We start from the raw sequence: 14,669 nt of genomic DNA, 5'->3' as shown, positions 1-14,669 counted from the left end.
ACAGACAGACATTATTATATATTCGCAATTACAATATTAGCACAGATAAGTAACCATAAAGTATTCCGGTTTCAGTCTTGATTACAACACATTGAAGTGGTGATTCTGTTCGTGATCTTTTAACATAAAACTATTTTTTAAACAGCGTCCAAATACCGGGAGCTCATCAATATTGTTACCATGGTAAATATCCCGTTTATATAATGTATACAATCGTTTTGATGGTGTATATTTTATAGTAATAGGCATCGCAAACAAGCTAACAGTGGGGCGTAACTGACGTTAACCAATAACTACCATTTATACCTAATTGTAACCCTCATTCTTACATGTAATTTATAATCATTTATGTCATATCCAGGGGTGCTAACCGTATGAGAATACTTGTTCAAACAGGATATTGAACAACAAGTAGATTTTATACCTTGTATAAATACGAGATTTAGGCTAATAAATGATGTATGAGATTTTATCAGATTTTTCATTTGTTCCTACAAGGTTAAGTATTTTGAAGTTGGCAACCCTGGTCATTTATAACCCTAAACATTGTATATACGACATTATGACCTATAAAATCCGTCAAACTACTAAGTTAAGCTAATAAATAATGTATGATGAAATTTTATCTGAATTTTCATTGTATTGTACGACGCTGTGTTTTAAAGTTAGAATAGTCATCACGTTTTTCAATCTACCGCTCATTCGGAAAGCTGTCTCATCACAAGAAGAATGAACAAGAAACTTGGGTGTTGCGCTTTTAAATAATTTTATTGTCACTTTACATTTTTAAAATGATATGATACAAAATGAAGATAAACACATAATAAAAACAGGAAACAGCAACAATAATCTTATTAATATTATAAACGTGGAAGTTTGTGTGAGAGGATGGATGGAATTCTTAGTGTTTGTAACAATAAAAATATAATATTATTTATCTTTATTATTTTTTATATACCTAAACAGGTAGGTATTTGAGTAAAATGTCTGCCTCCTACACCGAGACATGAGGTCAAAAATTTAATTACAACATATTTAATAAAATATTAAAAAACGATGGCTTAATTCATGTAAACGATATTAATTTAAAATTTAATAATTAAATTAACATTTTAAGAAGATTATATGTGTTATATCAAATTAAGTTATATAGTCAACAAGGTCGCTAAGTGGACAACCTACGACACGAATGACATAAGGTCACCGACTGACCCATGTTTACAGTGACGAGCACGCTACTAAAGAAGCGCGTGCGCGAGTGCAGTCAAAAATTTACCCTTTTCGACTTCAAAAGGGGGACTTAATAAGACGCAAAATGCAATGTTAGCAAGAATTCAACTAGATTCGTCGGATCCAATTTCGGTTCCAAGTCTGTTGTTTGATGTGGAACAAAATATAATGACAGTAATATGAAAAACAAACAAGTTGAAAGTAATCCTGATGGCAAGTAACCACAAACTACGACACGAATGACACAAGGTCATCGACTGACCCATCTTTAGAGTGACGAGCACGCTACGAAGGCAGCGCGTTCGCGTGCATCAAAAAAATTACCTCTTTCAATTTCAAAAGGGGAACGTTTACAATACCGTTGTATATTTTTGTTAAGTTACGTTACATATGGACTACCACAATATTTTGCTAGAATTCAAGCAGATTCGTTGCATCCTATTCTGGTCTCAAGTCTGTTCATTCTGGAACAAAATGTACCGACAGTAATATTAAGAGAAAAGAAGCTGACGGTCATCTTGAAGGTAAGTAGGTAACCATCGTCTCTATACATGAACAATAGTAACGACATCCTACAATCGAAACATAGCTTAAAAAGCAAGCTGCTTGGAGACTGATTTAGATGAGTCTGGGGTGCACGATGACGTATTTTCGCAGTCTATCTATACTAAAAGTATATTCTAGTACATAGACATTTTATACTACTATATAGAAATTAAATTTGCAAGAAATTTAAATATTTTATATTAATATTTGTTATTCCAGATAAGAGAAGTCGAAAAGTAATCGTCTGTCATGGTATAGCCATGGTATATAAAGAAAATATTAGATATGAATATGGATAGTTATCCTAATAACGGCCCTTGCAGAGGAAGGCCGAAAAAGAGATGGATGGACTGTGGGAAAGATGATATGGCATGAATAAATAAATAACGAGATGACTGCGAACAGGGGTGAATGAAACAGATATTACGCCAACCCCAAATGAACAGGATAAGAAAGAAGCAGATGATGATAAACTTTTATTCTAAATGGCGTAGAGAGAGAGACAGGAGACTACTTTAATTTATTTTCAATTTCTATCAGAGGTGACGGGAGTCATTCTAAGAGTCAAATGTAAATATTTTGACACTAAGAAAGATCTTTGGTGATGTTCAAATTGGAACTCATAACTCCACTGGGCCAATGCAATGCATGTTGCATTCAAGGGAATTTTTCATATAATATTGTTTATTTAAATTATGTTGTATGCGTTCTCGGAAAGTACGTACAATTATTTTACGTCAGCAGACGTTTCGTAAATATTCAGGCGAGTGCAAAAATTTTGGACGTGTGCCAACTGTACCGCAAACGTCTTTATTTTTTATTTTTCTGTGCACCGTTTCAATTTGGTTAAAGTATCCATACTTCCATACCACATATTCCATTGTAAAGGCAAGCCTGTATCTTACTATTCGTTGTTACCTTTTCAAGACTCAACGGCTGACCAGAGCTTAATAAGACTTGAACTTAAAATAGATTCATCCGAATCATAAGCTACATCGCTACTATTTTATATTTTGTGTTCATTAATTGTGTCCAGGATAAATTAATAAAATTTGATGAACAAGTTTGGGTTCTTTGGACAAAATAATTAATTGTTTACGAAATTTATGAAAACATTAACCCGGATTAGAAAATTCTTTCATTATTAATATTACATTACACAACATTTTGAAAAACATAATCACAGTAGACTAATTAAATAACTTAGATAAATATCTAAAAATAGTAAAACAGATATTTATAATATTCAAATATAATAATAATATATGTACAACGTATTTATTCACTCTAATATTCTAATATTGGAGTGAATAAATACATTGTACATTCTAATATTCATTTTCTGCCTGCAAAGACATTATTTAAAAAAATACTATTGCAATAAAATGCATTCCGTAGTTTTGTAATTCAAATTACTTACCATTCGTACAGGAAAAAGAAATCACTATAGGTTCTCATTTGTATGTATTTTAACTTACATTATTAATCAAAAAAATATACAATAAAGCCAGACAACGAAATATACTTCTACAAGTATATATATTTTAGATAAGAGATCATATAAACTTAATTCGTTCTCAGCAACACAGAACCATTACTCACTTTATCCCAACCACAGAGTAAACAATCTTTATCTATAACACTTGTGACAACTTAACGTATACCCAAAGATTGTTAGAAGCGCGAACTTCCTTTCGCTGGGAATTTCGTATTTTAGATCTTTCGGGTATTCACCAGTTAAACAAATAAGAATTGTAGTCTGGTTAAACCAGTTATAAAACATGTAACGGAATTGGAACGTGGAAAAGACATTTCTGGCATTGTATTTTTTTTTATGAGTTTTTTTTTATGTAACTGGAATGACGAACAAGATGGCCGCCCTTGTAGATTGAAAAAGTCAGTCATCATGTTACGATGTGACGAGCATAGTATTCGCTCATGAATAGTATAGTGTAATAGAAAGTAGATTAGAATAGAAAAATCTTTTTTCAAATAATGCTCATGGCTAGCTATTGCGGAAGACGAAGATGGTATGCTTCCATACTCTGTCATTTCTCTGCCATATATCACCCTAATAAAATACAGCTTACAAACTGTTTTGCGTCTGGCTGAAATGGGTGAGACAGAAGAACACTACACTTTAATAAAAATAGAGCAAAGCGACACATTTGTTTCTACTAAGGCAATATAATCATATTAAAAAGATTAGTATTATTCCCTAGTGGCACTAAAAAACTAAATAATTACATTAAGAAATAATCTCATTAGTATGTTTGCCTGCCCGTAATGAACTAGTCATGAGGGGCCATTCATAAATTTCGTCATAAATTAAGGGGAGGAGAGTCTACAAAATATGATATTCCACCACGCTTCTTAGAGTGTCATAACCAACTGTGACCAGGGTGAGGGGGGGAGGGGAGATGTACTGAAATTGTTGTGTAATTTACAGATGTCTGATGGAAGGGGATTGTTAGTAATGAGGATTATGAAGCCATTGTAGGATTGTACCAAGGATTGTACCATGTCAAGTTGATATCCACGTTCCCCCTGGAAAGCATCATGTTAAATTCCTGGTGAATTTGCGACGACGGTCTAATAACTAACCAGACTCATGTGAATGTCATCATTTCTTCAGTAAATTTGTACACATGTTGGTTTGTAATAAAGATTTTTTATTTCGGACTACTCTTACTGCTGTTGACCGCAGCTGTCCTTTATAGCTTTACCCGATGATAGGGGGCGAATGCAGATGGCACTCCAAATACGCAGAAGGATTTCTGGAGCGGCTGAAGGCCAACTCCCGCCTGGTATTAGTCTGAGGGCACCGCTAGGGCTTCGAACCTCAACTCAGGCCGTCGTAATTTCGATCTCCGTTTTAATTGGACGGGGGATCGATCGGAGAGGATAAATAAATTTATAAATAAATAAATAAAATTCTTACCTATCATAGCCCACATTGTACGACGTGTGTATAGGGCTGTAGGGAATATCAGCGAAGTTGGAATACTGGCTGGAGTGATGGGAGCTCGACGATGCCTGTTCATATCGACTGTTGACTACGTTCTGTGAACAAACAAATACTATTCAATTTTCACCTGTAAAATAGACGCAAGAAATTTGCATAACTACATCAGTCATTCTAAATTATTTCCGTTTAATTTATTAGGTTACTTACAATAAGGTTTTTAATATGTTTGTGACCGACATAAAAACTATGAATATTGTTTTTGAAGCACCTTACTAATATTATAAACGCGAAACTGTGAGTATAAATGGATGTAGGTTTGTTACTCTTTAAAAAAAAATTGCACTATAATTTTACAATTTCAATAAATATTATGTAAATTGGGAGAGATAAAATGATAAATGTCAAGTAACTGTGAGAGAGTAAATCGAGCGACACTTGTAGGCTGTGTAGTGTAGCCTGGATTGATTCGTCTGGCACGTATGTGCACGGATACACACATTTCAATGATAAATCTTATTAAGGTTTCAAACTAACAGTGAAGTTTCTTTTCTCATTTTACAAAAAATATATGTACCTAGGGCGTGCAGGATTAATGCTTGTCCGGTGGAGGGAATTATACCGAGTATATTATGATTCATCACTAAAATAATCAACAGCAATCAAAACCAAAAAATTTTGAGCTCTTAGGTTAATGCTTCCTAATTTAAGATGATAAAAAACTAAAGTTACAGAAGTATTTTGGTCCTGCTTTTTGAAATAAATTCTTAAATTAAAAGATATTGATTTGACAACTATCGCAATGACCACCAAAATGACGAAAAATAAATATGATCATGAAATTTACGACAAATTTATACGCCAGTTCAGCAAGATCATCTCATCAGTCGCCGTCAGCGATGATGTCAGCACTACTGTTATGACGACAAAAACTTTATGTTAAGGTGGAGTTAGACCAAACGAAACATGCTCGTTCTTCCTTACACCTCCATTTTTTTTTTTTTGCACAGATAGAACTTTTATTTTTGTTAAAGGCACACATACAAGGCAGTAATATAAAAAAGTAGATACACGATTACATTTCTCAGTTAACAAAATACAATATAGTTATCGTCCGGTGAAGCTGTAAAGCCAACTTTGGCCAACAGCATTAGAAAATATCGAAAAATAATTAAAGGACAAAAGCAGTTTAATTTGGCTCTAATAGAAATAGTAATCATTTTTATTCAAATAAACTGAATACAAGCACTTTTGAATATTCATATTTTTTTATTCTACCACTCATTCGGAACGCAGGCTCGTCACAAGACGAATGAGCAAGAAACTTTGGTGTTGCTCTTTTGAATAGATGTAAAAAATATACAAAATATAGGTAAGTATATACACAGCTTAAAAGCATTATGTGAGAGATTGTCACATACTATACTAATTGCTATTGTGTTTGATCTTTTATCTTAAAAATATAGGATAGATTAATAGGCCTATTCTTGCTGAATCTACAATTCGAAAATGTGGTGGAATGAAAAAAATCAAATGTGTTATTATACAAACACAAAATTATTGTACGTTTATTTTAATAAGATATCAAATAGATATCTTTAATTGTCAAAGTTGGATTTACACTAAATAGTTTAAATCTACCTTTAGATGTTTGTACACGATTTCTTTGCGGCACTTGCAACTCATAAAGTACAGACGCGTTCCAATGGCTGTATTACTATGAGTTGATGACTCATTGCAACATGCTTATCCTGGCAAGTGCTTTAATTTGATTGAGAAAACGGTCATTGACTGAGCGGAACATTCAGTGATAGGTATTCATAAGCTTTTATTCCTCGTTGGTCTAGCTGTTTAACACGCCGCTTTATTTTCTATGGTAGCGGGTTCGATTTCTCGCACGGTACAAACATTTATATTAAAGAGTATAATTGTTTGTATAGCTCTAGGTTTTCTATGCATACATAATATGTATGCATAGAAAACCTATGTATTTATAAAAAAAAGTATCTATGTATTTATATCAGTTGCTTAGTACCCATAGCAGCTCTACTTAGCTTGGGACTAGATGGCGCTGTGTAAATTATTTTGTGTTATTATTATTATTTCACTTACTAATAGAGTTGATGTTTATTTTGTACCTCTCGTGAGAGTGAGCGAGAAAAGATTCTTCTAAATCGATAAATGGGAAGTAATAAAAATATAATTATACCACTACGACGGAAATAATCCATATACATATTTTAAAAATCTGAAAGGAGGTGAAATATACGATCAAAGTGTGTGCAGACGAAGTGGCGGGAACAAAATTAGTTAAAAGTATTAACATAGTTTATCGGATCATAATATGACAAATTTTATGGTAAATAAGGCATCTAACTCTCTCGACGTTATGAGCTAGTAATTCGTGAAATGATAATTATAGTAGAAAGATAGAGATTTTTGATCTTTGTGCTATAATACTACACATTAAAGGAGTATCAAATTTTAGAGTCACCTTTATGGTCAAGACTGTGCAGGACGGAGAGAGATAACAAGAAGATTAAGTCGGAATCGCGATCACGAATTAGGAACTCCAAACTGAGACACGACAGATTAAAGGGATTTATGGTTATTTGAGGATTTTATGGCAGGAAGTACTAATAGGATTAATACACACGTATAGGAAGCAGTGGAATTCTATTTAATTCGAAGAATTTCGGGCGAATAGATAGAAAACTTTATTATTTCTGAAAATATAGAAAGAATCAAAGCAAATATCCGGAACTCATACATTCCTGCATGGCACATGTTTGTGTTAAGTGCTACCAAATGAAGATGGGAATAAACTATTTTACTAATAGAAAGATGATTTCATGACTTCATGATTTTTTTTGGAATGGCAAACAAACCGACTGAAACCTGATGATAAGTAATAATCGTCACCTATATATATATAATGTCATTAATGTTAGCATGTGACGGCCGTGATACCCCATGTGTTGCCATTTCGGAGGACTAAGACGTCATGCCTCTTATCTTGTAACTTCACTTACTCAAATACCATAGAACTGGTAGAGAAAGGTAGTCATGCTGAAGACTTTTTATTTCATATAAGTCGGTACACGTATATTTTTAGTATCATTTCTAAAAATTATAAATTTAATGTTACATCTAAAGCAAAACTAACCTTGAACAATTGAGAGTACATCCTCGCAAACACAATATTACAAAACTACGTGCAATTCCCCGATTGATCCACATAATACGCGTTTTCGACTATCGTCATAGCAACGTTTGGACATACCTCACTCCATTGGTTCCTTGGATATATCTAAATAGCACATCACTTATTAGGTCAACAGAAGAACTTCAAAATTTGATTATAATCATTCGTGTATTGGGAATATGCTCCACAATCTTCCCAACACAACTGAAAGGCCACAGATGGCTTGAAATAATAATACCCAAATGTGTAGATGGGCGATTTAAAAATAAAACCCACGCTGGCCGCGGGAGAGACTGATTCATGTTATATTTGGAATATGTTTACTAGACTCTATGTACTTAGTTCTAAGTCTACTTTAGATAATCTACCACTTAGTGTAATTAGTAGGAAAACATTAACATTTGATCCTATTACTTTCAGGGCAATGTTTTATCATTACAGGGCCAAGATTTTAAACCGTTATGACCACAATTCAATGTCAATAAAGAAGTGCGGGCTTAATTAAGATGGCGCCAGCGCCGTTAGAAATCCCATGCTCGCTACAGGAAATTGGGGTTGTAGGCGTCTGTTAAATTAAATTAGTACATAGTTGAACGTTATTTATGGATCCGACAATTGTAATGTAGTTAGATAGATAAAAGAGGCGAAATTGTACTAAGTCGTTTGAATGGTTAAGTACAAATCTACAACCAGCTTGTTTCCATGCAATGTACGTGTTAGAAGGATGCCAATGATGGATATAGCAGTGAAGAGATCTTATGATTAGTACATTAGCGTTGTACATTCCTTGCCCGCTTTAATGGATTTGCTTGAAGAAAACGGTATTAGTTTCATGCTCGTAAAAAACAAAGCTGGCTTTATACAACTATTTATCAATAAATAGTATAAAATCTTTAAATTGTTCTGAGCTGCATAAAACCAGCTTAAAAAAAAATTTATTAATATTTATAGAGAGGCCAAATTTTATGAGTTTGATATACATATATAGTGTTTTCTATGGAACCATTTCACTTTTCAGAAAAAATCTTACTTCGTTTTAAAGGTACATTATATTATTACTACATATGTTTTGTTTAGGTCCCGTAAAATCGGGAAGCTCATCCCGATTTTACGGTGATGATATGATATAATATTTCACGGCTTTAGAAGGCAGTGGGTGGTTTAGGTTACTCAACAATATTCAATATATAGAAATTAGGTAATGTCTATTGTCATCAGCTATTGTTTGGAAATTCATTTATTACACATACTTAGTCCATATACATATATAATATACTATTGTTTTGTCTATTGTTCTTAGAAGTTAATGGAAGCATAGATTAGTTTGACCGGGCATTTCCGTACTTTAGCATAACTGTGGACCAGCGTGCGTCTGGAATATATAAGTACCTACCGAGATAGACTTTCTAAAACATTGTCTGTGTACTTTAGTCTGACGTACTTCAGTCGCCAAGTAGCTTGCTTAGTAATCTGTGTATCGGTTAAAGGGCCAAGATAAGGGAGTGAAATTTCAGCTTAAGGATATGATATTAAGATAGCATACGAATATGGACTTCGGAAAATCATATTTGGCCCTTGCGTGGATTCTGCAATCCATAAAGGATTATAAATTCGCTACCTAACTTGACATGCTCATCCTGTCACTTCTTCACTGCTGCGCCGTCAGCATAGTTATATTGTTAGCTCCGGATCATTTCATCATAATTCACACAAAATCATAACAACAACACAGAAGTAGTACAAATAACTTTTTTTTAAACAAAGGCTCTGCACTTTGGCATGACTTCAAATTAGTCAAGATTGCGCAATTTAATTAGTCTTGTACGCGCACCTTTATCACGTTTACTATAATTAGAAACTGGAGAATGAAGAACGAGAATACACTCCCATGATTTTAAAATAGTAGAACGAAAATTATTACTATTTTGGTGTATTATATGTATTATGTTTTGAATGAAAAATGTGAACTGTACCAAAATTAATAATAATATGATGGGTTGATGACATGACTTGGGTTAGATTTATCAATCAGATGAGATTCATAAACCTAACCCAAGTCATGATCATTCAGTAAATACATACACATATGCACACAATAATAATAATCTCAGGATAATTCACACAGCAGAATCTAGACCCAAGATAAGCTAGCTAAAGCTTGTGTTATGGGTACTAGACGAAAAAAAAGTATGTATTTACTGAAATACATAGATATTTTTTTTCGTAAATTCATAGAAACACATTGAAACACCCAGACCGGTACAAACAAACATAATCATACAAATGTATATGCCGCGCGAGGAATCGAACCCGCCATCATCGGAAGTAAAACGGTGTGCTAAACCACAGACCACCGAGGCCGTTAAATTAAAAAAAAAATTCTATATTAATCATACGCCATATTTATGTTACGTATAGTCGTGTACTAGTAGCCTAATTTGCAACATAATCGTAACCTTGATGCGGCGAAATTAGTTGAGGGTTACGTGCTCGCGCGCACCAAACGCACTCGCTGTTATTCTTAATATGTAGTATCAATTTAAAAACAAACCAGCATTTCAAGACCGAGGAGTCACCGAATGACCTTTTTGAATGCTTGCATTATACAGCTTCCTGTTCGTTATCTAACCCGAAATATACATAAATTTGCATAATTAAAACGAATACTGATTAACCAAGTCCAATAAACATGACTTATATTTCTGGAAAATGACTTAAGTATCATATTGAACTTAACCTAATATTATTAAGTAGAATTAGTACATTTATTTTTTATTAATCCAAAAATAAATTTGGTAATTCTTTCAACTATAAAAAGCTAATTTATTCTGCCAGGTAATGACTATTATATTTAATAAATACATAAAGGAATCTATAATATATACATCGTGCGAGACGGAATAGGTCGCAAATCTTAAACTTTACTAGCAATCCGTCCTGATTTCGTTTGGATATTTCAATGCATTTCCACAAAACGTTAATGAAATTATACTGTAGAATCTTCCTCATATAGGTACCACTAGATATATAAAAATCCGTTTGGTACAGACAGACTTGGCGGGGGTCTTTACATTATAATATTGTATATAGAATAGAAAAGCTTGAACACTTATTAAATTGTTATTGAGAAATATGTAAATTTTACCAATTATATTTGGATCTTAAAACAAATTTTGATGATAACAATCTGCAATATTAATATAATTTTCATTTAACATCTATAAATAAAACATTCGTAATACATATTTGATTTAAATAGGAGAATATTTGAATGAAACCATCGATATTTACAATTTACAATGAGTAATACACGTATTTTATTTTTTCACGATTGCGTTGTTTGAATCACGCGTGAGTGACTAATTTTTACTAAAAATCTCTTTGTATCTCGAGGTAAATAATAGATCTACGTAAGTCAACTAACTATAACAAGCGTAAAGAAGGAAATTATATTGCTACAAGCTATTTACGTTCTATAGTAATCATTTCGTTAAAATATCATCAAAACAAATATTGTGGCCAAGTTAAAAACATGCTTATAACGTCATCAGCTACTACAGCATATAACTTCGTTACAAACAACAATTGGTATATTAATAATAATTGAGTCGCTCAATTAATAATTTAATTTCACAAATGACTACCCGTTTGAGATTATGTATAATTAAATTAATATGAGTCAGTTTTACACGAGAATTATTAGCAAGAGTTACATAATATAACCGCTAATAAATGATAAAAAAAACAGTAGCTTGTAGACGTGTAATACAGCAGAGCGCATTTACAGAAGTGTATAACATAACATAATAAGTTTTTAAATTAGACGCGGTCCTTATTTATACGTGTAATTAGGAAAAACACAGGATCTTACCATGTTTAATTTATTTTTATTGAGTTCCCGATATTTCGGCAGCGTTTCAACCAAAGATAATATATATATAAAGGATGCTATTCAGGTGCTATTTTAAATATATAAAACGGCCAGTGGTTCTCATTGTAGATCTAACACAATAGCCAACTTACAATTGGCCCAAGGTTGCGTATAAAAGCAACTAGTCTTACCTGAAATATTTCCTTATGATGTCCTTTAGAGAGTTCCGTGTCCTCTGAAGAGTAATCCGATGTCTTGACCTGCGATGTCTTCTCTATGCGGGTCGAGTGCCGTGTACGGTGCGCAGGCGGCGAGTCTTCGTCGTCCACTTCAAAGATGGGCTCGGATGTCGCCTTGTTTGTGGTGGGATGCAACTGCCTAAAAGAAACGATAAGAAGATAAATTTATAATGTTTTCTTAATCTTCATAGATATAATGTAGGACCTAACCACTGTCGTCTCAAAGAGTCATTGATGGAAAATTAAGTCTAATATAAACTTGACAAAAATAAATTAATGATTCTTTTTGATAGGACGTCGGAAAGAAATATTTTTTTTATTTTTATAGAAAGTGGGAACAGTGATAGACTACACTCATTATTTTAGTTTATGCAACAAATAGAGGTTTTGAAATCTAATACCAGATAGGATAGATATATTTGATTATCTCTTTAATTGTATTATTGTCCTGTTGTTTGTACAAAATCAACACAGGAATCATTTTGATCGCAATTTTGTGTAAATGACATTAAGACATTCTTTGAAATTAATAAAAACATTATGCTCACCACTTCAACACAGGAAATGGTGAGCAGAATATCATCTCTTTAAGAGTCTTAAAAATTTAAGTACTAAAAGTGTAATAAAAGTTACAGAAGACCTTGTAGAACGTAATTGCATTTCGAACGTTAGAAAAGTGTGATACTGACAAGATGGCACGACACTACAACAGAAGGTACTGCAACGGAGTCAACAAGACTTAGCATCGAGCCTTAGCTCTCAATGATAAGGTCACTTGTTTCATTTACTTTATCAAAGTCATTGATGAGTTTCCTCTGTATATATTAATACTTATGAAAGAATAACAACATTTGAAGCAAGGTACATTTATACATACATAACAAATTCCGCGACTTTGAGCGCTCTAATCCGTAATCTGGCATTAATGTGGGCAAAATTAAAAACACGAACTAATAGAATACTGCACCGCCTACGTAAATGTTATACACTAGGAACAAGTGGAAGATCATAAGATGAGCAAGAAGTGAGGTCGGTTATGCCAAATTCACCGGAAGTTAACCACGATGGTTTCTAAGGAAGGGGCGGTCGACAAGATACAATAAAACATAAAAATACTAGTGACACCAAACCCCATTACTAACAATCCCTTTTATTTCCTATAATCACATTAAACTTTAAAAGACATAATCACTAATTCCGAGTATTCCAAAATTTAACCCGTCTTTTCCACTATCTCGTCCCGTTTCATGTTTCTTAGTGGCAACACTAGCCTCTTGCCAGTTAGAAGCAAAACTTAGAAGTTACGAACTCCATAGATGGTTATGTTATATGCTTAACGATTGTATACATTTCATTATTGTGTGGGATTAAGTAAATCCGTATTGTTATTCAACGCAAGGACTAGCTTATTTATTATAATCTATACTCCTTCCTCAATCAAGACTAAAAATGACATTCAGAATAATTATGTTGCTTGAGTATTGAAGGCTGAGTATATGTGTGGTATTTAAATATATGCATATAGGCTAAAATAAATTGCAATAACACAATTACAGTCTCAATGTTAGTTTTTTTTACTAGGGAAACACATCTTACTATGAAAGCTGATTAGCGGCTGAGAAAAGCGAAAATGACGTAGGTACTATGCAGACGATAATATATGCATATAGGCTAAAATAAATTGCAATAACACAATTAGTCTCAATGTTAGTTTTTGTTACTAGGGAAACACATCTTACTATGAAAGCTGATTGGTGGCTGAGAAAGGCGAAACTGACGTAGGTACTATGCAGACGATATACTTGCATAAAAAGACTAAATAAAAAGACATTATTAGATAGTAACATATGCCGTGCTTTGGTTAAAAAGAGAGATAGTTACTAAAATAATTTCACGTGAGTGAAGTCGGGCAACTCACTAGTCGTAAATCATACGAGACCACCCACTGTTGTAGTGTAGGTTATGTATACATATAATAAATGATCATTATCTATATGGAAGATATATGACGAAAACTATTGGGGAACCTTATCAACATTTTTAATCTTAAGAAATTATTGTTGGAAATTTTGTCTAATCTAAGAAACAGCTTAATCAATTCCTGTGCTATTTTCACTAATACATTGTGGTATGATATAATTAAAGTTATGTTTGTATTGTCCCAATAAGTCTACAATCAATATAGTTATATAAAAGGCCCAGCTAGTTAACCAAATAAAATGCTAATTCAGTTACAACTAAGCATTTAGCAGTATAGAATAGAATAGAAAAATCTTTAGTCATATAAAAGAGTAAATTTAAGCACTTTTGGATAGTCATACTTATTTTTTTTTAATCTACCTCTCATTCTGAACTCTGTCTCATTACAAGAAGAATTAATCAGATAATTGTGTGTGTTTTTTTTAATTGATGTAACTTTACATTTTTATGTTGTAATGTATGCAGTGACAGTAGTAGGGCCATATCTGACCTTACAACGATTGAATCTATGACATCATTTAGTAAACACAAGATGACCTTGCTCAGTACTCTATGCACAACCTTGTAACATTTGAACATTTACCAGATTTAGGAAATTTTATCAATGTATTCACATATTTAGATTGCAACATA

The 14,669-nt window shown here is 32.9% G+C and overlaps 1 protein-coding gene across 1 annotated transcript in view; it reads right to left on the bottom strand.

The window, feature by feature from the left end:
- Nucleotides 1-14,669, bottom strand: part of LOC131847533 (klaroid protein-like) — a 36,161-nt gene that overhangs the window by 19,510 nt on the left and 1,982 nt on the right. Inside the window, exons 2-3 of the mRNA XM_059197112.1 lie at nt 12,009-12,195; nt 4,718-4,839 (exon numbers count right to left, since the gene is read on the bottom strand). Of these exons, the coding sequence (XP_059053095.1) occupies nt 4,718-4,839; nt 12,009-12,195 (309 nt within the window). The remainder of the gene's footprint in view (nt 1-4,717; nt 4,840-12,008; nt 12,196-14,669) is intronic.

The sequence above is a fragment of the Achroia grisella genome, unplaced genomic scaffold, assembly GCF_030625045.1.
Source record: "Achroia grisella isolate CSIRO2021 unplaced genomic scaffold, CSIRO_AGI_Agris_v1 utg537, whole genome shotgun sequence".
NCBI lineage: Eukaryota > Metazoa > Arthropoda > Insecta > Lepidoptera > Pyralidae > Achroia > Achroia grisella.
The sequence above is the reverse complement of the archived record's forward strand: the minus strand, read 5'-3'. Positions and strand labels throughout refer to the sequence as shown.